The sequence below is a fragment of the Sturnira hondurensis genome, unplaced genomic scaffold, assembly GCF_014824575.4.
Source record: "Sturnira hondurensis isolate 20B ecotype Veracruz unplaced genomic scaffold, ASM1482457v3 Scaffold0025376, whole genome shotgun sequence".
Taxonomy (NCBI): Eukaryota; Metazoa; Chordata; class Mammalia; order Chiroptera; family Phyllostomidae; genus Sturnira; species Sturnira hondurensis.
The window spans coordinates 1,161,622-1,187,360 of record NW_028098007.1 but is presented as its reverse complement, the minus strand read 5'-3'; the positions used below and the strand labels follow the sequence as shown (position 1 = coordinate 1,187,360).

The 25,739-nt window shown below is 39.1% G+C and overlaps 1 protein-coding gene across 3 annotated transcripts in view; it reads right to left on the bottom strand.

Annotated features, from left to right (window-relative positions):
• Nucleotides 1–25,739, bottom strand: part of TESK2 (testis associated actin remodelling kinase 2) — a 122,014-nt gene that overhangs the window by 72,809 nt on the left and 23,466 nt on the right. For 2 of the 3 annotated variants that reach the window (XM_037039532.1, XM_037039533.1), the window contains exon 2: nucleotides 23,341–23,651. In XM_037039532.1, the coding sequence (XP_036895427.1) occupies nucleotides 23,341–23,562 (222 nt within the window). In that variant the 5' untranslated portion in view covers nucleotides 23,563–23,651. Of the gene's footprint in view, nucleotides 1–16,541; nucleotides 16,565–23,340; nucleotides 23,652–25,739 lie in introns of those variants that run through there. The other variant, XM_037039534.1, reaches the window with a different exon arrangement.

Sequence of the window (25,739 nt, the reverse complement as noted above, 5' to 3'; positions counted from 1 at the left end):
ATGATACTTCTAATATAATTTTTAAGAGCCAGTGAATCATTTATTTATGCAGGTGACGTTTTTGGGGGTGAGTGGTGAGGAAGAGTGTTTTTCTTTTTCTTTTTTTGGTGGCAGAGGATGGGAGGAGAATGGAAACAGAAAAGTAGTATAAGAGTTGGTCGAGGTGTTCTGGAGTTTATGGTGTAGAAAAAGACAAACAATAAGCTATATGGCTGGTCAGATAAGAAAGAGAATAAAGAATAAAATATAGCACAAGAGGTATTTTATATAGATGTTGCTGGGATGAGCACTTAGGGGAAAACCTCATGGAACTCCAGTGAAATCTCAAAGGACTAATAGGTTTGGATAGATTTTTTCTATGTATAGAACAGACTACATTCTGTACTTTAGAATATACTCTATTCTAAACTAGAGAATAAAGGGAAAAAAAAGTACCATCAAATATAGGGTCCACAAAATGTGGAGAACCTGCCTAGATGCAGGAGGATCTTCATTCCAAGTTATCAAAACCACAAAAATTAAGTAGCCCTCAAAGGTGCTTAGATTCTCAGGGTAAAGGAAAGGTCTAGTTCAGCTTAAGTTTGTCCCCCAAACAGAGATCATTGTTACTACTACTAAGAGGTTTCCCAAGAGATTGATACCTTCAAATATCTTTTAAAATAATGTTAAGAGCCCTGACCAGTACGCCTCAGGGCATTGGGCGTCATCCCTCTGACCAAAAGGCCGCCAGTTGGGTTGCTGGTTGGGGCACACGCCTGGGTTGTCGGCCAGGTCCCTCACTGAGAGCATGTGAGTGGCAACCAATCAATGTTTCTCTCCCTTCTTTTCTCCCTCCCTTTTCCTCACCTGAGGATATATTTATTGATTTTAGAGAAAGAAAAAGAGAGAAACATCAATTGGCTGCTTTCCATAAGCACCCAGCCCAGGGATCAAACCCGCAGCCTAGGTATGTGACCTGACCTGGGGTCAAACCCACAGTCTTCTGGTGTATGGGACAACGCCCCAACCAACTGAGCCACCAGCCAGTCTTCATGGGATATTTTAACCTACTTCTTAGAGAGTGAAAGCTCAAGCAGAAAAAAAAATGAGTATGGATATGGTACTTATTAATAAAATTGAAATGCTTGACCTAATCCTACCCCAACGAAGAAAGATTTTATTTTATCGTACTTTTCAAATATGAAAAAATTTACCAAAATGCATGGGTACTACATCATAAGGAAATTCTCAAAAATTTCAAAGAATTGATAGGGTTTTTGAACCACATTCCTAGAGCACTATGAAATAAAATGAGCAACAATAAGAAGATAATTAAAAACAAGAATAGTGGACAATACTAATTCTTTACCCAACATCTTAGATGGCAATTGGCGATTTTCCTTGCAGCTAGAGTAGAGCAGGTGACTGAGTTCTACTGAAGAGACTAAGTGAGAATTTCTAGGTGGGGACTTTGAAAATGCTACTGGTTTCCTGGTGAAATTGTCCTTTATCCTTCCCCATTTTTATAGACTAGAGCAAAGATGGGTGGTGTTTGCATCAAAAAAGTAGCTATCTTGTAAAGATAAGGACAAAAGCCACACACTACAGACACAGGAAGCTAGAAAAAGATTGGATTGTTGATGACTTTCTTCAGCAGATGCACAGCACAGGAATTTCTCAAGATTTCTTGAGAAAAAGTAATCTCTTATTTGAATAAGGCACTATGTTCAGGTTTCTGTAACTTATTGCCAAAGACAATCTTGATTTGCAAAAGATTAAAAAATGAATTAGAGTTCAAATAAAGAGGCTAGAAAACAAAGCATGATAAAGAGCCCCGGCTGATGTGACTCAGTGGGCTGAGTGCGGGCCTATGAACCAAAGGGTCTTGGGTTCGGATCCTAGTCAGGGCGCATGCCTGGGTTGCAGGCTAGGTCCCCATTCAGGGAGCACAAGAAGCAACCACACAGTGATATTTTTCTCCCTCTCTTTCTCTTTCCCTTCCCCTCTCGCTAAAAATAAATAAATAAAATCTTTAAAACAAAACAAAAAATAAATAAAGACAAAAGCAAAAGTTAACAAAATAGAAAACAGAGAAACAATAGAGAGATTGAACAAACAAAAAGCTGATTTAGGGGAGAAAAAAACTAATGAAATGAAGAAACAAAGCTCCAGGGACTCTGGACCAAGACAAAAATCTTTCATCTTCTAGTCCCTGCCTACCATTGTAGAGTCATCGCAGGCTTGCCATTCCCTACATGTACACACCAGACTTGAAACAAACCCACATCCTCACTATTCCTACACTACTCCGTGCTCACATTCCTGGGTCTCCACACATGCTTTTCCTCCTGGTTGAAATGCACTTTCCCTGCTCTTGCACCAGACGAGCTCTCTTCTCCTTCCAGAAAACTCAAAGGTGAACTTCTCTGGGAGGTCTTCTTAGACCCCTTCAATAAGGTTTGTTTGTCCTGGTGCCCAGTGTTATATCCCTTAGCACTTTATGCATACTTTCACACATTTAGCAGCTGTGTATTGGGCAATTTCAGGCTCTTGCTAAAGGCTCATCTTTAGCAAATACTGTTTTAAATAACATTTCCTGTCTTCCACCCTAAGCAAAGAGCTTTTCCAGCAGGATTTTATTTATTTTTCTATCCCTAGCATCTAGCTCAAAGTCCTATACCTCACAAGAATTAACTAAATATCAGCTGCGTAAATAAATAAATGGTTAAGATTGCAAATAATCCCAATGCTTATGCTGGAATAGAAAAATCAGCAGAGTGCTATGAGACCACAAAGGGGAAGCAACCAGCACTCTCACTCTCCTCCCTGCAAAATAATACACTCTAGAATCAGCTTTAAAAATTTTGTTTTTATCCTCTCCTGAGGACATTTTTTCATTGCTTTTTAGAGAGAGAGGAAGGGATAAAGAAACATCGATGTGAGAGAAACACGGATTGGTTGCCTCCCACAAGCACCTGGATCCAGAATTGAACCTGCAACACTTCGGTTACAGGACAACACCCCAACCAACTGAGCCACCCCAGCCAGAGCTAGAATCAGCTTTTTGTAAGATCTTTCACATGCCTTCCTATGTATCCTATTTACAGAAATACTTCTATGTACTGAGTGAATCCAAGTTGTCTACACAATTCATGCACTTCGTTTTTGTTTTACCAGCTGGATTAATTCAAGTAAAGGGTCTTGGGAGGTACTTATGCATAACAATATACACATAGTAAAATTTACTACCTGATAAATTATCCCTTGATGCCACCTACTCCTGAGCTAGCCCACAGAGACAACTGCAAAATTCTTTACTAATCAGCAGCCCTAAGTTGCCACATCAGCTCTAGAAAAAATATTACATGTACTGAGTATGGCCAAAAGCTACCATCGCACACTGTTGTGGTGAGCCTTAAGTTACATGTAACACTAATGCAGAGTCTCCTTTAAAACACGTTTCACAAACCCCAAAACACCGATCCTCCCCATTAGAGTTTCCTTTCTGAAACCCCTCATACCTCAAAGAGTTTGCAAAACCAGATAAATGCAACAAGAAAAACAATAGGAAATTTAGCAAGAAGCCATTTTGACAGCCGGTAAGGATATGCAACAAAGCCCATTTGTTAAGGTGCAGGAGTTCTAAGAAGCACTGGAGTGCTATCATCCTCTCCCTGCCAGGCTTTTCAATGCTAAACTCCTTGAAAAGTCGGGGTGGGAGGTGAGGAGAAATTTTTTTTCTTCTTTATTCCCTTGTCTTATAAACTTCTGTAACAGGGTGTCAGCCCCTCTGAATTTGTGTTTGGTGGGTATGACAGCTTCCTGATCTTTAAGAATCTAATCTGACTGCTGCCTGTCTCTATTTTTCTTCTTCTCCACTCTCCCCAAATACAGGCTTCTCAAGGCTCAGCCCTTGCTGCTCTAGTCTTCTCTGTCCATACTCCTTCCTTGACTGTTTTGGACATTGAAAACATTTTCCCAATGGTTAAAAATATGCCCAATTCTGCCCTGGCTGGTGTGGCTCAGTGGATTGAGCGTCAGACTGTGAACCAAAGGATCTCCGGTTCAATTCCCAGTCAGGGCACATGCCTGGGTCGTGGGCTGCGTCCCCAGTGTGGGGTGTGCAGGAGGCAAACCACTAATTGATGTTTCTCTCCCTCTTCCTCCCTCCTTTGCCTAAAAATAAATAAATAAAATCCTTATAAAATATATGCTCAATTCCTACATAACACAGCTTTTCTGCCAGAGTAATTCCATACTATTAAGGGTTTTCTCTATATCATTCCTCCTCAATGCCATTCTTGATTTTGAGGGTTACCTCAATTCTCTGATACCTGGAGCAGTTTAATTCTGAAATGGTGGGTTTGATATGAGGAGACAGAGAAGCAGACACACACACACACACACACACACACACACACACATCTTGTTCATGGATGTTTTGGAGTTGATGTGGTTCAGAACTCCCTATTTTGCTTCCCACGTGGCCTTGGTATAAACTGACATCTCAGTCAGAGCAAAAACTGAAAACTGGTATGTCAGAAATGCTAACAGGCTTTCTCCTAACCCTCACCCTCAAACAAAATATATATTGTCCTCACATCATCCTCACTGTCCAGTTCCTAAGTCATCTTACAAAAAAGCTTCCTCCAAGACATAGAGCTTAACTCTTTTCTGGTTATTAAAACATGCATGTAGTAATTACATGTTGTTAGCATGGGACTACCTGGTATTAATGAAAACAGTTTTTATAGTGAGGTCTCAAAGAAGTATACCACGACAGACAAAGAACAGCCATGAAGTAAAAACAGACAATTTGGGGGAAATTTATGAGTATTTGTAGATTCAAGTTGCAACATGATCACATTTAAAAGAGAAGAGATTCACTCTCTTGCAAATTTCACAAGTTATAGTTTGAGAGGCTAACAAACTGTAGTCAGCTGGGACACTGACATCACTGCAGGAACACTAGAATTTTGGGATCCAGAATCTTACTTCTCAAAGAAGACAAGGCTACCAGAGAACACAAAATCTTTACCTGCCCAAACACAAAATAAAACATCCCAGAACAAAATAACAAAATGTTCCACTTACTTTCCTCAAACCACAACTGTTAATATTGCTGTACATTTAGGGTTTGCGTGACAAACTCCGTGGCACTAAATAATAAATGTATAACCATGAATATGAATAAATCAATTGTTCAGGCCCAAGCAGATGGCAGCTCTCTGGCTCTTTTGGTTTATAACTTTACTGTTTTTTATAGCTTGGCATTTCCAGACATAGTACTATTAATTTAGAAAAAGTTGCCAGGGGAGAAAGTAAGAACTTACGCCTCCATCTTATATAACTAGTTACATACTTGCCACACAAACTGAATCAGGTTGAACTTCGCATATGTATTTCTGGAATATAAATAGTATACATATGTAAGGGGTGTGTGTGTGTGTGTGTGTATATATTTCCGGAATGCTATATGCATTATGCATTCCAAGAACATAGCATAAAACCTTGGCTGGTGTGGCTAAATGGATTGAGCACTGGCCTGCAAACCAAAGGGTCACCGGTTCAATTCCCAGTCACAGTACTTGCCTTGGTTGCAGGCCAGGTCCCCAGTAGGGATCACACAAGAGTAAACCACACACTGATGTTTCTCTCCCTTTCTCCCTCCCTTCCCCCTAACTAAAAATAAATAAATAAAAGTAATAAAATAATCTCTTTCTTGTATATTGGATCAAACTTAGATGTATTATTCCATTTATCAATTAGATATATAGAAATTCAAATCTTAGCTGTACCATTTACTTGTTGTGATATATTTGGCAAGATACTAAATATTTTTTAGATTTTCTTTCTTTCTTTCTTTCTTTCTTTCTTTCTTTCTTTCTTTCTTTCTTTATTCTAGAGAGAGGGGAAGGAAGAGAGAAAGAGAGAGAAGCACTGATGTGTGAAACATCAATTAGTTGCTACTTATACTCCTCCCAACCGGGGGCCTGGCCCACAACCCAGCCATGTGCCCTGACTGCGAATCAAACCAGTGACCTTTTGATTTGCTGGATGACACCCAACCCACAGAGTCACACAAGTCAACGCCTAAACATTTTGAACCTCAGTTTCCTCATATATATAATGGAAGTGTAACTACTCATAGAATTGTTGTGGTAATATAAAAAGATAATATATACAGGTTGTTCACACAGTATGTAGCACAAAGAACTCAACATATCTTAACTGCAAAATAATAGAAATAATAACTAGCCCTCACATTGGGTATATTTTGTGCTGGGCATTATTTTAAGTACTTTACATATACTAGCTCATTACATGTCCTCAACAACTCCATACTATAGGTACTATTAAATTTATGACAGAGACTTAATATGGACAGGAATCTGAGGGGCCTGTGGGAGGAGGTAGGGCCTGTGACAGGACCTTTCACACTCTACATCACCCTAAGAGGCCTCTGGAAGGAGGCCTCTATGCTTACAACATAGCGTTATGATTGTAACAGCTCCTCCCCCAACTCCCTCCTCCCTGCTGTAAAGCGCATCCCGCATCTCCGTCTGGTTCAGTTTGTGCACGTGGCTCATCAATCACGTCTGCGTGTACCCAACTGCAGCCCTTTTTCCTGAATAAATCCTTTTTGGTGACAGAGTACCTAGTCAACTTTTGTTTTACAGTTAACAATAGTATTATTACATACATTTTGCAGATGAGGAAACCAGGGCTCAAAAGTCAAGTAACTTCCTTAAGTCAGAAAGTACTGTAAGTGGTAGAGCCAAGATTCTAGCTCCAGAGTCTTTCTCTCTCTCTATATATATATATTAATACCATTTTTATTTATTTTAGATTTTATTTATTTATCTTTAGAAGGGAAGGGAAGGAGAGAAGGAGAGAAATATCAATGTACGGTTGCTTCTCACGCGGACCCTACTGGGAACTAACCCCTGCTGGGAACCAGCCTGCAACCTAGGCAGGTGCCCTGACTGGGAATTGAACTGCGATCTTTTGGTTCACAGGCCCGTGCTCAATTCACTGAGCTACACCAGCCAGGGCTCTCAATATATTTTTTATATATTTGTGTTTTTCTTTTCTTTTTTTTCTTTTTCTTTCTTTTCTTTATTTTTAGAGAAAGTGGAAGGGAGGGAGAGAGGGAGAGAAACACCAATATGTGGTTGCCTCTCAAACACCCCCAACCAGGGACCTGACTCGCAACCCCAGGCATGTGCCTTAACTGGGAATCGAACTAGCAACCTTTTGGTTCACAGGCAGGCATTCAATCCACTGAGCCAATATACCCAGGGCTATATTTTTTTTCCTTATGCCACAAATATTTAGTAGATTCCCTTTTACTGGTAGAGTTTGTGTTAGCACTAAAGACAAGAGATGAAAAACACAGAGCATTTTGATCTGACAGAAAAAGACAAACATGTAAACAAGCCATAAATGTATCATATTTCTGATAAAGTCCATTCATGGTATACAGGAGGTAAAAGGGGGGAACAATCACAATAAGAAAAATATGATAATGGTAAAAAAGAAGGCATCTGATTTCACATCACCATCAAAAATGAAATCAGCCCTGGCCAGGTAGCTCAGTTGGTAAGAGCATCATCCCGACATGCCACAGTTGTGAGTTCGGTCCTGGTCAGAGCACAAACAGGAATCAACCAATGACAAATAAGTGTTTCTCTCTCTCTCTCTCTAAAATAAAATTTTAAAAAGATAAAAATAGCCCTGGCTGGTATGGCTCAGTGGACTGAGCAACAGCTGTGAACTAAAAGGTCACTGGTTCAATTCCCAATCAGGGCATGTGCCTGGGTTAGGGGCCGGTCCCTGATTAGGGGAGTGTGAGAAGCAACATATGGATGTTTCTCTCCCTTTTTTTCCCCGCCCTTCCCCTCTAAAAATAAATAAAATTTTTAAATGAATAAAGATGAAATCAGATCTGCCCTGGCAGGGTAGCTTAGTTGGTTAGAACAACATTGTCCCATTATGCCAAGGTTGAGGGCTCTTGAATGTGCTCCAGTCAGAGCACATTCAAGACTCAACCAGTGAATGCATAAATAAGTGAACAAATCTCTGTCTCTCACTTGTTCTCTCTCTCCCTTCCTCTCTCTCTCTCAAGTAAAAGAAAAAAAAATGAAATCACATCTAAAAGAGGTCAACTTCAAAATGTTGTATAAAACTAAAATACAGAAAATAACATCAAAGATAACAAAAGCTACTATTTGCTTGATGGACTAGGCATTGTACAAGGTACTCTATATATGTCATTTGATCCTTCCAACACTACAAGGTAGACATTGTTATACAGGGTACAGTGAAAAGAACACAAACTTTGTGCTTATTTTAGGTTAAAATTTCATCAAGCCTCTCTCTTTCACTCACTAACACAGATACACATACACATACTGGTTCTCTTACCTTTCTTTCTACTCCTACTCAGGCTCCTTTGTCAGCTCTTCCTTCCTCTGCTCAACCCTTAAATACTGGAGTTCCTTAATGCTTAGTCCCATGCCTTCTTTTATGCTGTCTATATACAGTCCATATATAATCTCACTCATACCCATGGCTTTTGTTACTTTATGTTAATGGCTCTTAAATTGACTGTCTTCTGAGCTCCATCATTTCTTTCTATACGTCCCATAAGTATCCAAATTAATTATTTCTCATCTATGAGACGCAGAGTTCAATGGTTGTAAGAATGCTCAATGAACTTAGTGAGAACTCCAACATTATTAAGAAAGACATGGAAGCCATAAAAAAAGAACCAGTCAGAAATGATACACTAACTGAAATGAAGAATAATTTACAACTTCCAGTCAAAACAGAGGCATAGGTAAATACACTTCACTTCCTCACACATCTACAGCAAAAATTACAAGTACACTTCAAAACAAATACCCCTCAGACTTGTGGGAAAATCAAGCTGTATGAAAGTCTGACAACCAAGGATTTTTATTTATTTATTTTTTGTAAAGATTTTATTTATTTATCTTTAGAGGGGAAGGGAAGGAGAGAGGGAGAGAAATATCAATGTATGGTTGCCTCTCGTGCGTCCCCTGCTGGGAACCGGGAACTGGCCTGCAACCCAGGCATGTGCCCTTGACTGGGAATCGGACCGCGATCATGTGGTTCGCAGACCCACGCTCAATCCACTGAACTATACCAGCCAGGGCAACCAAGGATTTTTAAAGAAGCCACATTCATCCAGACGGGCAGAAGGAGCAGAGACATGGTGATGCATGGAGAGGTGCGGAGAGATGTAACAGGCACAGAGACATGGAGTAACACATAGAGGTGGTGGGATGGGCCATCCCACATTCATGTGTGGTGGATAAAAACCAGGAGGGTTACCTTGGGAGCAAGGGACTCTAGCTCCAAACCAGACCACTCAGCCCACAGTTCCAGAGCCAGGGAGGTAAGTCCCCACAATTTCTGGCTGTAAAAACCAGTGGGGGTTGGGCAGCAGGAGAAACTGCAGGATTCTCAGGAGACTGCTCTTCAAGGGCCGCAAAACTCTCAGGACTTACATTCCAAATCCAATAAACAATGATTTGGAACTTAAGGAAGAAAATAGTATTCAATCAGAATAGCAAGAAGAAAAAAAGAATTTAAAAAAACTAGGACACACTAAAGGAGCCTCCAGGACATCTCAAAATATACCAATATCCAAATCATAGAAGTGCCAGAAGGAGAAGAGGAAGAACAAGAAATTAAAAACTTATTTAAAAAAATAAGGAAAGAAAACTTCCCTAATTTAGGGAAGGAAATAGACATACAAGTCCAGGAAGCACAGAGTCCCAAACAAGTTGGACCCAAAGAGGACCACACCAAGACACATCATAATTAAAATGCCAAAGGCTAGGACTTCCGCCAAGATGGAGGCATAGGTGGAAACACTGTGCCTTCTCCCACAACCAAGTTTGAATACAATAAAGGTTTAGTAAACAAAGACGCAGCCAAAGAACAGAAAACTGAACTATACAGAAGTCCGACAACAACGAACCGTTCAACCAGGACCAGTAAGAGGGGTGGAGGCAGCAGCAGAGCAGGGTCAAGCAGGAAGGATCCCCCGACCCAGGTGACCCAGGTGACCCAGGCGCACAGGTAGCCCGGGTAGCATCTCAGACCCAGTGAGGGTGTGGGGCAGGCTGACCGCGGTTACACATTCACACGCAGATAAACCAGCAAAGGAGTGAGCAGTGAGACAAACCACAGCCCTGGCGGCGGGAGGAGGCAGAGGGGACCGCCACTGATTTCCTCTGACTTCGCCCACACACACAGCGTCACAACTCAGCAACTGAGTTGCCCCGCCCTAGTAAACACCTAGGGCTCTGCTCCTCATAGGTAACAGGCACGAACAGTCCAAAATATGGCTCAAGAAGAACTCAAAGCCCCAGAGCCGATAACTCTAAGCAAAAAAGAAATAGCCAGCCTTTCGGATGCACAGTTCAAAATACGGGTGATCAGGATGCTCACAGAACTGGTTGATTTTAGTCATAAATTAGAGGAACAAATGAAGGCTAAACTAATTGAAATGAAGGGAAATGCACAGGAAACCAACAGTGATGGAAAGGAAACTGGGACTCAAATCAAGGCAGTGGACCAGAAGGAAGAATGAAACATCCAACCAGAAAAGAATAAAGAAACAAGAATTCAAAAAAATGAGGAGAGGCTTAGGAACCTCCGGGACATCTTAAAACATTCCAACATCCAAATTATAGGGGTACCAGAAGGGGAAAGAAACAGCCACGAGTGGAAAACTTATTTGAACAAATAATAAAGGAGAACTTCCCCAGTCTGGCAAAGGAAATAGACTTCCAGGAAATCCAGGAAGCTCAGAGAGTGCCAAAGAAGTTGGACCCAAGAAGGAACACACCAAGGCACATCATAATTACATTACCCAAGACTAAAATGAACGAAAGAATCCTAGAAGCAGCAAGAGATAAGGGGACAGTCACCTACAAAGAAATTCCCATCAGACTGTCAGCAGATTTCTCAAAAGAGACCTTCCAGGCAAGAAGGGGCTGGAAAGAAGTATTCCAAGTCATGAAATCCAAAGACCTACAGCCAAGATTGCTTTATCCAGTAAAGCTTTCATTTAAAATGGAAGGACAGATAAAGTGCTTCTCAGATAAGATCAAATTCACGGAGTTCATCATCACCAAGCCTTTATTATATGAAATGCTAAAGGGACTTATCTAAGACAAAGAAGATAAAAAATATTAACAGTGAAAGGACAGCAAACTCAGTTATCAACAACCACACCTAAAACAAAAGCAAACCAAGAGGATAGCTAGATCAGGAGCAGAACCATAGAAATGAAGAACACATGGAGGGTTAGCAACAGGGGAGTGGGAGGAGGAGAAGGGGGGAGAAGGCACAGAAAACAGCATAGACAGTAGGTAGAAAATAGATGGGGGGAGGGCAAGAATAGTAGGGGAAATATAGAATCTAATGAACTTGAGACACGTGGTCATAAACTAAAGGGGGGGAATGGTGAGGGAGGGGGTGTGCAGGGTGGCAGAGAATGAAGGGGTGGGAACAGAACAACAACTGTAATGGTATAATCAATAAAATATATTTAAAAAATAAAATAAAATGCCAAAGGCTAAAAATAAAGAGAGAATCTTAAAAGTAGCAAAAGAAAAGGAGACAATTACCTACAAAGGAGTTCCCATAAGGCAATCAGCTGACTTCTCAAAACAAGCTTTGCAGGCTAGAAGAGACTGGCAAGAAGTATTCAAAGTGATGAAAAACAAGGACCTAGACCTAGATTACTCTACCAGCAAAGCTATCATTTAAAATGGAAGGGCAGATAAAGTGCTTTCCAGACAAGGTAAAACTAAAGGAGTTCATCATCATCAAGCCATTATTATATGAAATGCTAAAGAGAGTTATACAAGATAAAGAAGATCAAAACTATGAACACTAAAATGGCAACAAATTCACAACTATCAAAGCCTGCATCTAAAAAAACAAACTAAGCGAGCAAGCAGAACAGGAACAGAATCACAGATATGGAGATTATTTGGAGGGTTATCAGCTGAGAAGGGGAAGGGAGAGAATGAGGGATAAACTGCAGAGATTAAGAAGCATAATTGGTAGGTATAAAATAGACACGGGAACTAGAGGAACATTAAGAGTAGTATAGGAAATGGAGAAGCCAAAGAAGCCAGAGGGCTAAAATACAGAGAGATCTCATTGGGTAATAGAGAGTAGTTGAGCCCTGGCTGGTGTGGCTCAGTGGACTGAGCACCAGCCTGTGAACCAAAAGGTCCCAGTTCAATTCCCAATCAGGGAACATGCCCAGATTGCAGGCCAAGCCCACAGTTTGGGGCATTTGAGAAGCAAAGAAATTTCTCTCTTTCTCTCTTTCTCCTTCCCTTCTTCGCTCCCTAAAAATAAATAAATAGAACCACACGATTGCGGTTCGATTCCCAGTCAGGGCACATGCCTGGGTTGCAGGCCAGTTCCCAGCAGGGGACTCACAAGAAGCAACCGTACATTGATATTTCTCTCCTTCTCTCCTTCCCTTCCCCTCTAAAGATAAATAAATAAATATCTTTTAATAAATAAATAAATAAATAAATTTTTTTTAAAAAGAGTAGTTGAGTTATTGCAAGAGATTTGAACCAGGATCTTCCTAGAAAGTTTCCTTCCAATCATACTTCCAAATAAAACAAGCACTGGTATAAAAAGAAAGTAAGAGCCAGGAAGAGAGGTGTTTTAAGCTATAGGCTTTTCTTTGTACTACATTTTTAGAGATTTAGCTCTAGTATTTTTTAGAGTTGTAAAATATTCTACTTTCTTACAATCTTGTATAGTCTGAAACATTTTTATTCAATAAAGCTTTTCATTTACAAGAAAAAAAGAAAGAAAAGAAGAGCCTTCTACTATTTCTACTGTATACCAACAGAAGCAGTCTTAATTTGAAACAGTAAATAGGTTTTTAGCCACTGCTAATCTGGTGCTGAGTATATTTTCCACTTACCTGAGGGTGAAAGGCTGGGGCCATTTGGTTTTAAGTTTTTCTCTCTTACTCCACAAATGTACACACCACTCATGCCACCTCCATTTATACACAACTCAGTTCTTCCCTAAATAAATTTCACTAACATCCAAAATATTCCAAGTCATTCTCCTAGAAACAATGAAATTACCCTAATCTCTGTATTATGATTTTTAAAAATAAAAACAATTAACAAAAGAAAATACATGAAGCTCACAAGTGGTTTTAAATGTAAATTGACTTTTTTGGTTTTTAAAAGTGTATTTTTTCCAAATTCAGTAATAGAGGTTATAAAATACTTGCAGCTTTTCTAATGTTTGTAGACTAGGAATTTATAGCCTTAACACTATTGACATTTTGGGCCAGAAATATTTTGTTGTGGAGAGCTCTCTTGTGCCCTGTAGGATGGTTAGCAACACCCCTGACCCCTACCCACTAAATGCCAGCAGCACCCCCTACCCAGTTATGACAACCAAATGTATCTCCAGACATTGCCAAACAACCCCTGGCATATGCCCCATTCATGGGCAGAATCTACAACCCAGGTATGTGCCCTGATTGGGATCGAACATGTGACCTTTTGGTTTATGGGACAACACTCCAACCAAGTGAGCCACACTGGCCAGGGCTCAGATATTTTTACAGCTATACAACTAAATAAGATTACTTAGGATGAGATAACTTTTTAAAATAATTTTTGGTAAAGAAAACGACAAATTATTCTAATTATAATTCATGGGACTACTGACCCACACAGTGTACAACGGAGATCATGAGCCCCCCACCAGGTGGCTGTTGGTTGGAGTGTCAACCCATGCACCAAAACGCTGCGGGTTTGACTCCCAGTCAGGGCACAGGCCTGGGTTGTGGGCTTGATTTGCAATAGAGGTGTACATGGGAGGCAACCAATCGATGCTTCTCTCTTACATCAACGTTTCTCTCTCTCTCAAAAAAATCAATAAAACATATCCTCAGGTGAGGATTAAAAAATAAAAAGATCATGTGGACTTTACTATTTTCATCCTTCATACGGTATAGCAGGGGTGTCTAACCCTCAGTCTGAAGGCCACTTGTAGCCCAGGATGGCTATGAATGCAACCCAACACAAAATTGTAAATTTACTTAAAATGGTACTCAGTTTTATTACTAAGTTTTATACTAAGTCTTATAACTTAGATATATACATTTTCTATATTAGTGATCACAAACTTGACACCCATTTGATGATTTTAAAAGATTATCGAAAGGGCCACTGAATAATTAGGGTTATTATGTGAGGACTTTTTTGCTTATCTGTGGTGGTGGATACCACGAAAATTACACACAGAGGTTTTTTTGCTCATCAGTTCTCATTAGTGTTTGTGTATTTAATGTGTGGCCCAAAACAACTCCACTGTGGCCCAGAGGCGCCAAATGGGTAGACACCCCTGCTGTATAGGCTAATAGTCTGTTACTTATCTAAAGCCGGGCTTCAATACTAAGTGAAGAATAGTATATATTGAACAGATAACATAACTAAGGTCTAGACGTAAAAATTAATCACCAGCCCTGGCTGGCGTGGCTCAGGGCATTGACCACCGGCCTATGAACCAAAAGGTCAACAATTTGATTCCTGGTCCTGGCATAAGCGAGAGACAGCCCATCAATGTTTTTCTTTCTCGTTCCCTTCCTATCCCTCTAAAAAAATAAATAAATAAAATACTTTTTAAAAACTAATGCCCAGAAGGTCCTAAATTCTAAGCTGAAATTTTTTAAGGAATACAAATAAGCAACAGCATAAATTGACACTTCTCAATTTGAAGTCATCCACCAACCAATCTTTCTTTTGCTACCTAAAAGTTCTTAAATTATCTGCATAATTCAGATCTCTCACATCAGAAGTCAAATATTTTCTTTTATTGCCATGAAGTATACTTTTTCTTGAATTTGACTTTTAAAGCTCTGTAATCATATGTACTTTGTAATCACAGACAAAAACTAATCATCCTCTACTTGTACACTATAGTTATCGGACCAGAGGTTGGCTAACTCTTCCTGTAGAGGGTTAGATACTAAATACCTTAGGTTCTGAGGACCAACATGGTCACTGTTGCAACTACTCAACGATGTCACTGTAACACAAAATCAACCACAGAACACACATTAACAAATGGGTGTAGATGTATTCCAATAAACTTTATTTATAAAAACAAGTATCAGGCTGGATTTGGTACAAGAGCTGTAGTTTACTGATCCTTGCATGAGACTATTACCTGGGAGAAAAAATAAATAGACCTGTCCCTCTCTTTCCCAGTGATAATATTCTCACCATCATATTAACTAATCACTTCAAAGAATACAATGAACTAGCTTTCTCCTGTTTTGTAATGGGCATTCACAGTGGGATAATGCTAGACTCCACCGCTTTAAATGAGGAACAAGTATGAGAATCAGGTTCAGGATTGATATTTATACTACAAACATTGTACAGAAAGCCTGAGCCAAGAAATAAAAATAAAAGCTGTTACGTTCAGCTCCAGAACCTGTATGACTCCAGCAGAGGCAAATGTGAGACCAATGTCTTCAGACACAACCACAATCTAGGACACAAGAATTCCAAGGAAAAACATTTACCCCTGATGATAGGCATTTTTTTAAAAGATTTTATTTATTTTTTAGAGAGAAGGGAAGGGAGAGAGACAGAGAGGGAGAGAAACATTTAGGTGAGAGAGAAACATCAATCACTTGCCTCATGCACATGCCCCAACTGGGGACGGAACCTACAAACTAGTCCTGTGCCCTTGACCAGAATTGAACAAGCTGACCCTTCATTTTGCAGGTCAATGACCAACCAACTGAACCACACCAGCCAGAGGAGATAAGCTTTCAATAAAAAAATTCTAAATCACAGAAGAAATGAAAAACTATAAAAAAGAACCAACAGACAAAATAATAGCACAATCCACACTCCAAGAGTTGCAACTAATCTGAAAGAAACTTAAACAAAATAACAAACTAGTTTTTAATGGTAAAAGCAAGTATATTAGAAAACCTATAAGAAACAATTTTCTAGTAAAAATAATTTATCAAGATTGACTTAGAAGAAATTTAAAAATTACCCTAGAAGAACAGGAAACATTTTCAAAGTAATTGGTCAAGCATTTTACAAGAGAATTCCATCAAATATTTAAAGAATAAATTATTCCAATATTACTTCAACCCTTCCAAAGCACAGCAAGGAAAAAAATCTTCAAAATTATTTTTATGTAGCAAGCATAGCATTGCTACCAAAACCTAACAACATGAAAGTGAAAACCACACACGATTTTCACAAATATCAAGGCAAAAACACCCCAGCAAAAAGAAGTTAGCAGCACATTAAAGAATAATACACCAAGAATGCAAGGATGACTCACTATTAGAGTACCTACCACTACAGTTCACTTTACTAAGAGATCAAAAGGGAAAAATGCTTTGATCACTATATGTGTTATAGTTCCCCAGAAAACAAAACCAAAAAGATATATACAGACAGAAAGAGATTTACTATAAGAAACTGGCTCACACGACTGTGGCTGCTGAGAAGTCCCAAGATCTGCAGTTAGCAAGCTGGAGACCCAGGAAGCCAGAGGTGTTGCTCCAGTCTGAGTCCAAAGGCCTGAGAACCAGGAGAGCCAACGGTGTAAGTTCCAGTCCAAGAGGTGGCAGGCTCAAGGCCCACAAAGAGCCCCTATTTCAGTTCCAATCAAAAGGTAGGAGAATACCAATGTCCCATCTCAAGCAATCAGACAGAAGAAGTTCCCTTTTAATCACAGGAGGGTCAGCCTTTTTGTTCTATTCAGGTTTTCAAACGATTGGATGAGGGCAACACACATTAGGAAGGGCAATATGTTTTACTCAATCTACTGATTCAAATGTTAATCTCAGCAAAAACTCTCTCTCTCTCTCTGTCTCTTTCATAAACACAAAAGGAAGAATAATGATGGAGAACTAGACTAACCAGGTATTAAAATAAAGCCACAATAATTAAATTATTTTATCAGTGTGTACTGGTATATGAATAGGCAGGTCAATGCAATAGAATAAAGTCTAGAAACAGGCTAAAATACTTAAGAAAATTCAGTAAAAAGGTGACATTTCCAGTTAGTGAGAAAAATATTAACTATGTAATAAATGTTGCTAGCACAAATGAGTAGCCATCTAAAAAATGAATTCTAGATGGTTTAAATATTTAAGCATAAGAGTAAAATCAAACGTAATTTAAAATGAAAATTTTATTTGTAATATAGAAGTGCAGAGAGACTTTCTAAAATAATAAAAGAAACAGAAGTCAGAAATTGAAAGATCAAAACAGTAAACAACAAAATGAACTACTTCTACATTGCAAAAATTATCACAAGTTTTTAAAAAAATGCAAGTTTGGAAAATATAATTCATAGCACAGATATAAAAGAGTCTATAAATCATTAAGATACAAGAAAAATAACATTATGGAAAAGTGTGTACTGTGCACCATGTAGAACACTAGGCAGTGAGGACATAACAGTGCACAAACTGATAAAAAGAAACAAAAACCCCTGCCTTCATCGAACTTACACTCAAGTGGCCTTCTATCTTGAAGTAAATAACAGGTAATTGATATGTAAATATACACACATACACTAGCACAAACACATACATATAGTTGCTTACCTATGCACATAATAATCTCTAGAAGGATACATAGGAAACTGTTAAATACTGGTTGCCCCCAGGGAGGAAAACTGCATCAAAAGAATGTAAATGATTTTTCAACTGAATAGCTTTTATACCTTTAGAGTTTGTGCCATGTGATTTTTAAAACAAATTCAATTAAAATTAAATAAAAATAAGTGCACAAAAAAAGCAACTAAAGGGTATTTGAAAACAAAAGAGAAGCACATTTAATAAAAACAAACAGCCCTGGTCAGTGTGTCTTAATTGACTGGAGCATGGTCCCAAACATTGAAAGTGTGTAAGTCTGATTCCCAGTAAAGGCACATACCTAGGTTGCAGGTACAATTCCCAGTTAGGGCATATACAGGAAGCAACCAATTGATGTTTCTCCCTCATATCTCTTTCTCTGTCTCTACCTCTCTCTCCGCTTCTTTATTTTCATAAATTAACACACATAACAGTGAGAACTTTATGTATCAATTCTTTAATTATTTCTTCATGTTCTGCTCTAGAACATTTATTAGTTTAATTTTCATCCACTTGGAATTTATCCTGGCATAAGATATAAAAATATGATCCAGGGCCCTAGCTGGTGTAACTCAGTGGATTGAGCACGGGCCTGCGGGCCTGCGGGCCTGCGAACCACACGATTGTGGTTCAATTCCCAATCAGGGCACATGCCTGGGTTGCAGGCCAGTTCCCAGCAGGAAACTCACGAGAAGCAACCATACATTGATGTTTCTCTCCTTCTCTCCTTCCCTTCCTCTCTAAAGATAAATAAATAAAATTTTAAAAAATATATGATCCAAATCTATTCGTTTTTCAGATGGCTACTAAGTTATGACAATAACAATTGACTAGTTCATCTAATTTAAGATAATACCTTTACCACATGTTAGAATATTGCATGTATTGCAGCCTTTTTCTGGTTTTCTGTTTTATTCCATTGGTCTTTCTATTCGAGTGTCAGATCAAACAGGAATTAGATAATAAAAGTGACCTTTCAACCCACTTGGGGGGAAAAGACATTAAAAATTGTATTTAGGTAAGTAGCTAACCTTGTTCTAACAGTAAAATTAAAAGCCTATATTTCATTTCAAACACTGAAAAAACTCAAGATGAATTAAAATAAAAACTGTCTACAACATTTCATCATGTCTAAGACTTTCAATATCTTGAAATTGAAATATTTAAAAATTATTTCCAGGCGCCTGTGTATTAAACTTGTACAATAGTGCTTAAATAAACACCTAGATACAACAGGACAGCCATTTTTTGAGAAATTATGTATCACCACACTCTTGATAATAAAAGTGCAATGTTGTATGGAACACTATGACATTAAACCCTCTGGGCTGAAAAAAGATTCTAGACAGTTATACTCCAAATGCAAACGGATTTAAAAGTGCTTTAACCAATTTATTTTCTATACATCTTCCTTTTTTCAAAAGTATAACATGATAAAAAGCTATGCCTACCAAATCAAGTCTATAAGAGCACTTTAAGTAAAAATAATAGACCTAAGTAATAAGAATTGTTACAGTTTAATGGACAGCAGGTGATTTTTATAAGCAATGGTATCTTTTTTTTTAAGATTTTATTTATTTACCTTTAGAGAGGAAGGGAAGGAGAGAAGGAGAGAAATATCAATGTATGGTTGCCTCTCGTGAGTCCCCTGCTGGGAACTGACCTACCACCCAGGCATGTGGCCTGACTGGGAATCGAACCTCGATCCTCTAGTTTGCAGGCCTGCGCTCAATCCACTGAGCTACACCAGCCAGGGCTAATCAATGGTATCTTAAATTCAATAAAATGTGACTTAAAATCATTAGGAAAAATATAGCATAATATTTTCAAAAGCCTACAGTGGGAAGGATCTCTTAGACAAAATATAAAATCCACAAGTCACAAATTAAAACACTGATAGATCTAACTACATAAATTTAAAAAACAAAAAACGAAAGACAGGCAGAGATAAAATACCTGCAACACATGTAATGAAGAACTATTACCAGGATTTCTTAAGAAAAAAATACAAGTAATAATACAAGCAAATTATATAAATGACCAAAAACAAAAAAGCACTACACTGATAACTGAAGCATATAAATTAAAGTGAGTTAATAACCCTGGCACATATGGCCAGTTAATGTTTGAGAGGGTGCCAAGACCATTCAGTGGGGAAAGATCAGTCTTTTCAACGACTGGTGCTGGGAAAACTGTATATCCACGTGCAAAAGAATAAAGTTAGACCCTTACCTTACACCACATACAAAAATTAACTTATATAAATTACAAAGACCTAAATGTAAGAGCTAAAACTATATGACTTTGAGAATAAAACATTAAGGAAAATCTTCATGATATTGAATTTGGCTAGGATTTCTTGGATATGACACCAGAAGCAAAAGCTACAGCAGCACAGGCTACAAAGGAAAAAAATATAGATACACTGAACTTAGTCAAAGTTAAAGACTTGTGTGCATCAGCCGTGGCTGGTGTGGCTCAGTGGATTGAGCGCTGGCCTGCGAACTAAGGGGTTTGCAAGTTCAATTCCCAGTGGGAATTGAACATGCCTGGGTTGTGGGCTAGGTCCCCAGTGGGAGGCACATGAGAGGCAACCACACATTGGTGTTTCTCCTCCTCTCTTTCTCCCTCCCTTCCCCTCTGTAAAAATAAATAATCTTTTTTAAAAAATTAGATTAAGTGAAATAAGGTAGTCACATACACACACACAAAAGCAAATACTACATGATTTCATTTATTTTTTTTAAAGATTTTATTTATTTATTTTTAGAGGGGAAGGGAAGGAGAGAGGGAGAGAAATATCAATGTATGGGTTGCCTCTTGTGCGTCCCCTGCTGGGAGCTGGCCTGCAACCCAGGCATATGCCCTGATTGCGAATCGAACCGCAATACTCTGGTTCGCATTCCCGTGCTCAATCCACTGAGCTAGCCCAGCCAGGGCTGATTTCATTTATTTAAGGTATCTAGAGTAGTCAAACTAATAGAAACAGGCAGTGGAATGGTTGTTGCCAGGATCTAGAGGAAAAAAGAGGGGAATTTGCTATTTAATGGGTATAGAGTTTCAGTTCTGCAAGATGAAAAAGTTCTAGGGATTGGTTACACAACAGTGTGAATATAGTTAACACTACTTAACTATACACTTAAGAATAACTAAGAGAGTTTGCTTTGTGTGTACTTTACCACTGTTTTTTAAAGTTATACACAGAATTATTATATGACCCAATATTTCCACTTATAGGTAAATACCCAAAAGAATTGAAAGCAAGGATTCAAACAGATACTCGTGCACCAAGTTCATAGCAACATTATTCACAATAATCAAAAGGTGAAAACAACCCAAATACACATCAAAAGATGAATGGAAAACCAAAATGTGGTATATACACAACGGGATGTCATTCAGCCATAAAAACGAATGAAAATTTTTTTAATATTTTATTTATTTATTTTTAGAGAGAAGAAAAAGGAAAGAGAGAGAAACATCGATGTGTGGTTGCCTCTCTTGCACCCCTTATTGGGTCCAGATCTGGCCCACAACCCAGGCACATGCCCTGACCAGGAATCAAACTGGTGACCCCTTGATTCACAGTCTGGCGCTCAACCCACTGAGCCACACCAGCCAGAACAAGGAATGAAATTTTGATACATGCCACTACATGGATGAAATTTGAGGACATTCTGCTAAGTGACATAAGCTGGACACAAAAAGACAAATGCTGAATAATTCACTAATATGAAGTACCTAGAATAGGCAACTTCATAGAGACAGAAAGTAGAATAGAGTTAACAGGGGCTGGGAGTAGGGGGACATAAGGAGTTACTGCTTAATGGGTACAAAATTTCTGTTTGGGACGATAAAAAGTTTCTGAAAACAGATAACGCACAGCATTATAAATGTAGTTAATGCCACTGAACTGTACACAAGGTTGAAATAGTAAATTTATGTCATATACATTTTACCGTATTAAAAAGAAAGAGAGCCCTGGCTGGTATAGCTCACGCCAGCCTGCGAACCAAAGGGTCGCTGGTTTGATTCCCAGTCAGGGCACACACCGGGGTTGCAGGCCAGGCCCCCAGTGCAGGAGGTATGTGAAAGGCAACCACGGCCTGATGTTTCTCTCCTTCTCTTTCTCCCTCCCTTCCTCTCTGTCTAAAAATAAATAAAGTCTTTTAAAAAATAAAAATAAATCAAAAACAAAAAGAGAGAGAAAACAGAAGAAAAATAATAGGAAATGGAAATGGTGGGTGGAGATAACTCTGTGGGGGTGTTTTGGTCCAAAAGAAAACAAGACAACCGGGAGTGTAGTAACAAGGGATGATATTCTCCACTTCAAAGACAATGGTTTCAAGGTGAAAAAAGTAACAGAATGTTTATACGCTGGTAGAGATAATTTAATAGAGGGTGAAACATGATGTAGGAAAGGGGAGAATTTCTTGGATAATGACTTTGTTAATCAAATTAAAATAGGACATACTATACATACAGAAATATGGCTTAGACTGGAGCACTTTATACTTGTCCAGACTTGTCATCCATATGGACAAGTATAAAGGCCAAATAAGTGGGTAGAGAGGTGGGTTAGTAGCCACGTGTGATGATGGGAGGCTGTGGAATTTCTCTTCAGCTCGCTTCAGTTTTCTCAGCCTATTAGGTAGCAAGTTCATCACTGAGACTGAGGACCAGAGAAGTTTTGGGAACTTGATGAGAGCAGAAAAGGTATGAAATAATCCTCTGCGGGAGTAAATGAACTTGGGAAATATGAATTGCTTGGAAGAATTAAAGGCTGAATTTTATTAAAAGTAAGCAAGCAAAAACTGTATATCAGAGTATGTATGTATGTGTGTATGGGTTCAGCAGAAGTAAGGCCTGCTTGAGTGTGGGTGGCAGGGTAATAACATGGGTGTAATAATTTATAGTTTTAATTTGAACATTTCACCTAAAATGTCATGTGGTGTGCTTGAGTATGATATCGTTATGTTACATGCTTATGATTTTGTAATAAAAGAGTTTGTAATAAAAAGGGGGTGTTATTTGTGCCAGATCCTGGATATCTTCTTATATGTACATATAAATTTTTATATATGTACATAAAATATGTTTATAATGTATACATATGCACAGAAAAGGGTCATACATAGAATTGTTAATAGCACTAATTTTAGAGAGGTATATATGAGTGGGGGGGGAAAGGGAAGAGACTGCTATATTGTAGATTTTTGATCAACATATATTATTTTATAGTTAAAATAATAAGATATCTGCCCTGGCTGGCATGGCTCAGTGGATTGAGTGACAGCCTGCAAACCAAACGGTCGCCAGTTCAATTCCCAGTCAGGGCACGTGCCTGGGTTGCAGGCCAGGTCCCCAACAAGGGCACATGAGAGGCAACTGCACACTGATGTTTCTCTCCCTCTCTTTCTCCCTCCCTTCCCCTCTCTAAAATAAATAAATAAAATCTTTAAAAAAATAAGATCTCTCACAAGTTAATAAATAGCTTGAGGGGACGGTTTCGATTAGAACACTGCTCGAGATCCACAGCACTGACTATGCAAAGCCTATGTTCTAATTAAACACAACTATCAATCCTGCAGTGATGCTGACCATCAACAAGACAATATGAGAAAAGCGGAGGCATCACTCACCTTGAACACTTCAGAGAAGAAGCCAGAGCCTATTTTTTCACAGGTGAAGTCATCTAAACGTGTCAGTCTGGAAAAAGCACTTATAAGAGCTCGATACGAAGATGGCCAAACTCTTCCCACCTGGGTCATGCTACCATCACTTCCACCACCTCCATCAAAATCTTCAAGACGCTCCACACGTGGCGGAAATCCTGCAATTGAATTCCGTTTGCTCCGATCCATAGTTGCAATGATCACTTTTTTCTTCTTTTAAGAAGGAACTCTACACATGATAAATCTCTGTTGAGTTTTGCTTCTCTTCCGGTTTGATGCTAAATAACAGATCAAAAAGATACTTCATTAAAACCATTAGTATATACATACATATACACATATATATGTACAAACCAGTGAACTATCAATATAAAAATATTTCCTCTTTCACATTCTAGTTCCTAGTTTTCAGATCTAAAAAACACTCTATGTCTTTACCTTCAAAACACACTGATATATTTGAAGCTCAAGATGTAGTCAGTCTTTAACATGAGTAGAATAAAATGATGATCACCAATTACATTCTAAAAAACAACGTAATAGTGATAATCTCATTCAACAAGCACCCACTACCTGGGAAACATAATATAAAAGCCAAAAAACGTTATGTTATTTGACTCTCAAATAATCCATGATCTAAGGATTATGACGTTCATTTCACGGAGCAGTCAAGTAATCATACAGGCATCAAAAAATAAAGGTAACATTAAAATGCAAGACAGTCTAATTCAAAATTAACACCCTGCATAGCCTCACATAATTTTCACTTCATTTGAAAAATTAAATCCAAATCTGTAAAACAAAGATGACAAAGATTTTATACTATAAAATTATATAATTTAAAAAAACTATACGCGAGGACTTCCGCCAAGATGGATGCATAGGTGGAAATACTGTGCCTTCTCCCACAACCAAGTTTGAATACAACAAAGGTTTGGAGAAACAAAGACACAGCCAAAGGACAGAAAATTGAATTATACGGAAGTCCAACTACATCTAACCATTCAACCTGGATGGTAAGAGGGGCGGAGCCAGCAGCAAGCAGGGTCGGGCAGGACAGGTCCCCCGACCTAGGCACGCAGGCAGCCAGGAACCAGTTGGGGTGCTGGGCAGACTGACTGTGGTCGCACATTCGCGCACAGTGAGACGGACCACACAGGCCCCAGGGGGCGAGGGCTGACGGCGGTGGCACACTCACATGCAGTGGGACGAAACCTGCGGGCCCAGTGACGGCAGCAGCTGCAGCACCGGTGAGGGCCGCGGCGGCAGGCGACAGACGGGGCACCATAGTCCCTCTTTGACCCTGCCCCCACATACAACGTCACAACCCAGCGACTTGGTTGCCCTGCTCTAGGGAACACTTTAGGGCTACGATCCTGCTACGGAACAGGCACAAACAGCCCAAAGGATGGCGCAAGAACTCAAAGTCCCAGAGCCAATAACTCTAAGTGACTGAGAAATTGCCAGCCTCTCAGAAGCACAATTCAAGACACTGTTTATCAGGATGCTCACAGAACTGGTTGATTATAGTCACAAATTAGAGGAACATATGAAGGCTAAACTAATTGAAATGAAGGGAGATGGCCAGGAATCCAATAGCGATGGAAAGGAAACTGGGACTCAAATCAATGGAATGGACCAGAAGGAAGAACGAAACATTCAACCAGAAAGGAAGGAAGAAATGAGAATTCAAAAAAATGAGGAGAGGCTTAGGAACCTCCAAGACATCTTTAAACGTTCCAACATCCGAATTATAGGGGTACCAGAAGGGGAAAAAAAAGAGCCACGAGTGGAAAACTTATTTGAACAAATAATAAAAGAGAACTTCCCCAGTCTGGAAAAGGTAATAGACTTCCAGGAAATCCAGGAAGCTCAGAGAGTCCCAAAGAAGTTGGACCCAAGAAGGAACACACCAAGGCACATCATAATCACATTAGCCAAGACCAAAATGAAGGAGAGAATCCTAGAAGCAGCAAGGGATAAGGGGACAGTCACCTACAAAGAAGTACCCATCAGACTGTCAGCAGATTTCTCAAAAGAGACCTTCCAGGCAAGAAGGGGCTGGGAAGAAGTATTCCAACCCATGAAATCCAAAGACCTACAGCCAAGATTGCTCTATCCAGCAAAGCTTTCATTTAGAATGGAAGGACAGATAAAGTGCTTCTCAGATAAGGTCAAGTTCAAGGAGTTCATCATCAACAAGCCCTTATTATATGAAATGCTAAAGGGACTTATATAAGAAAAAGAAGATGAAAAATATTAACAGTGAAAGGACAGCAAACTCACAGTTATTAACAACCACGCCTAAAACAAAAGCAAACCAAGAAGACAGCTAGATCAGGAGTGGAACCATAGAAATGAAGAAC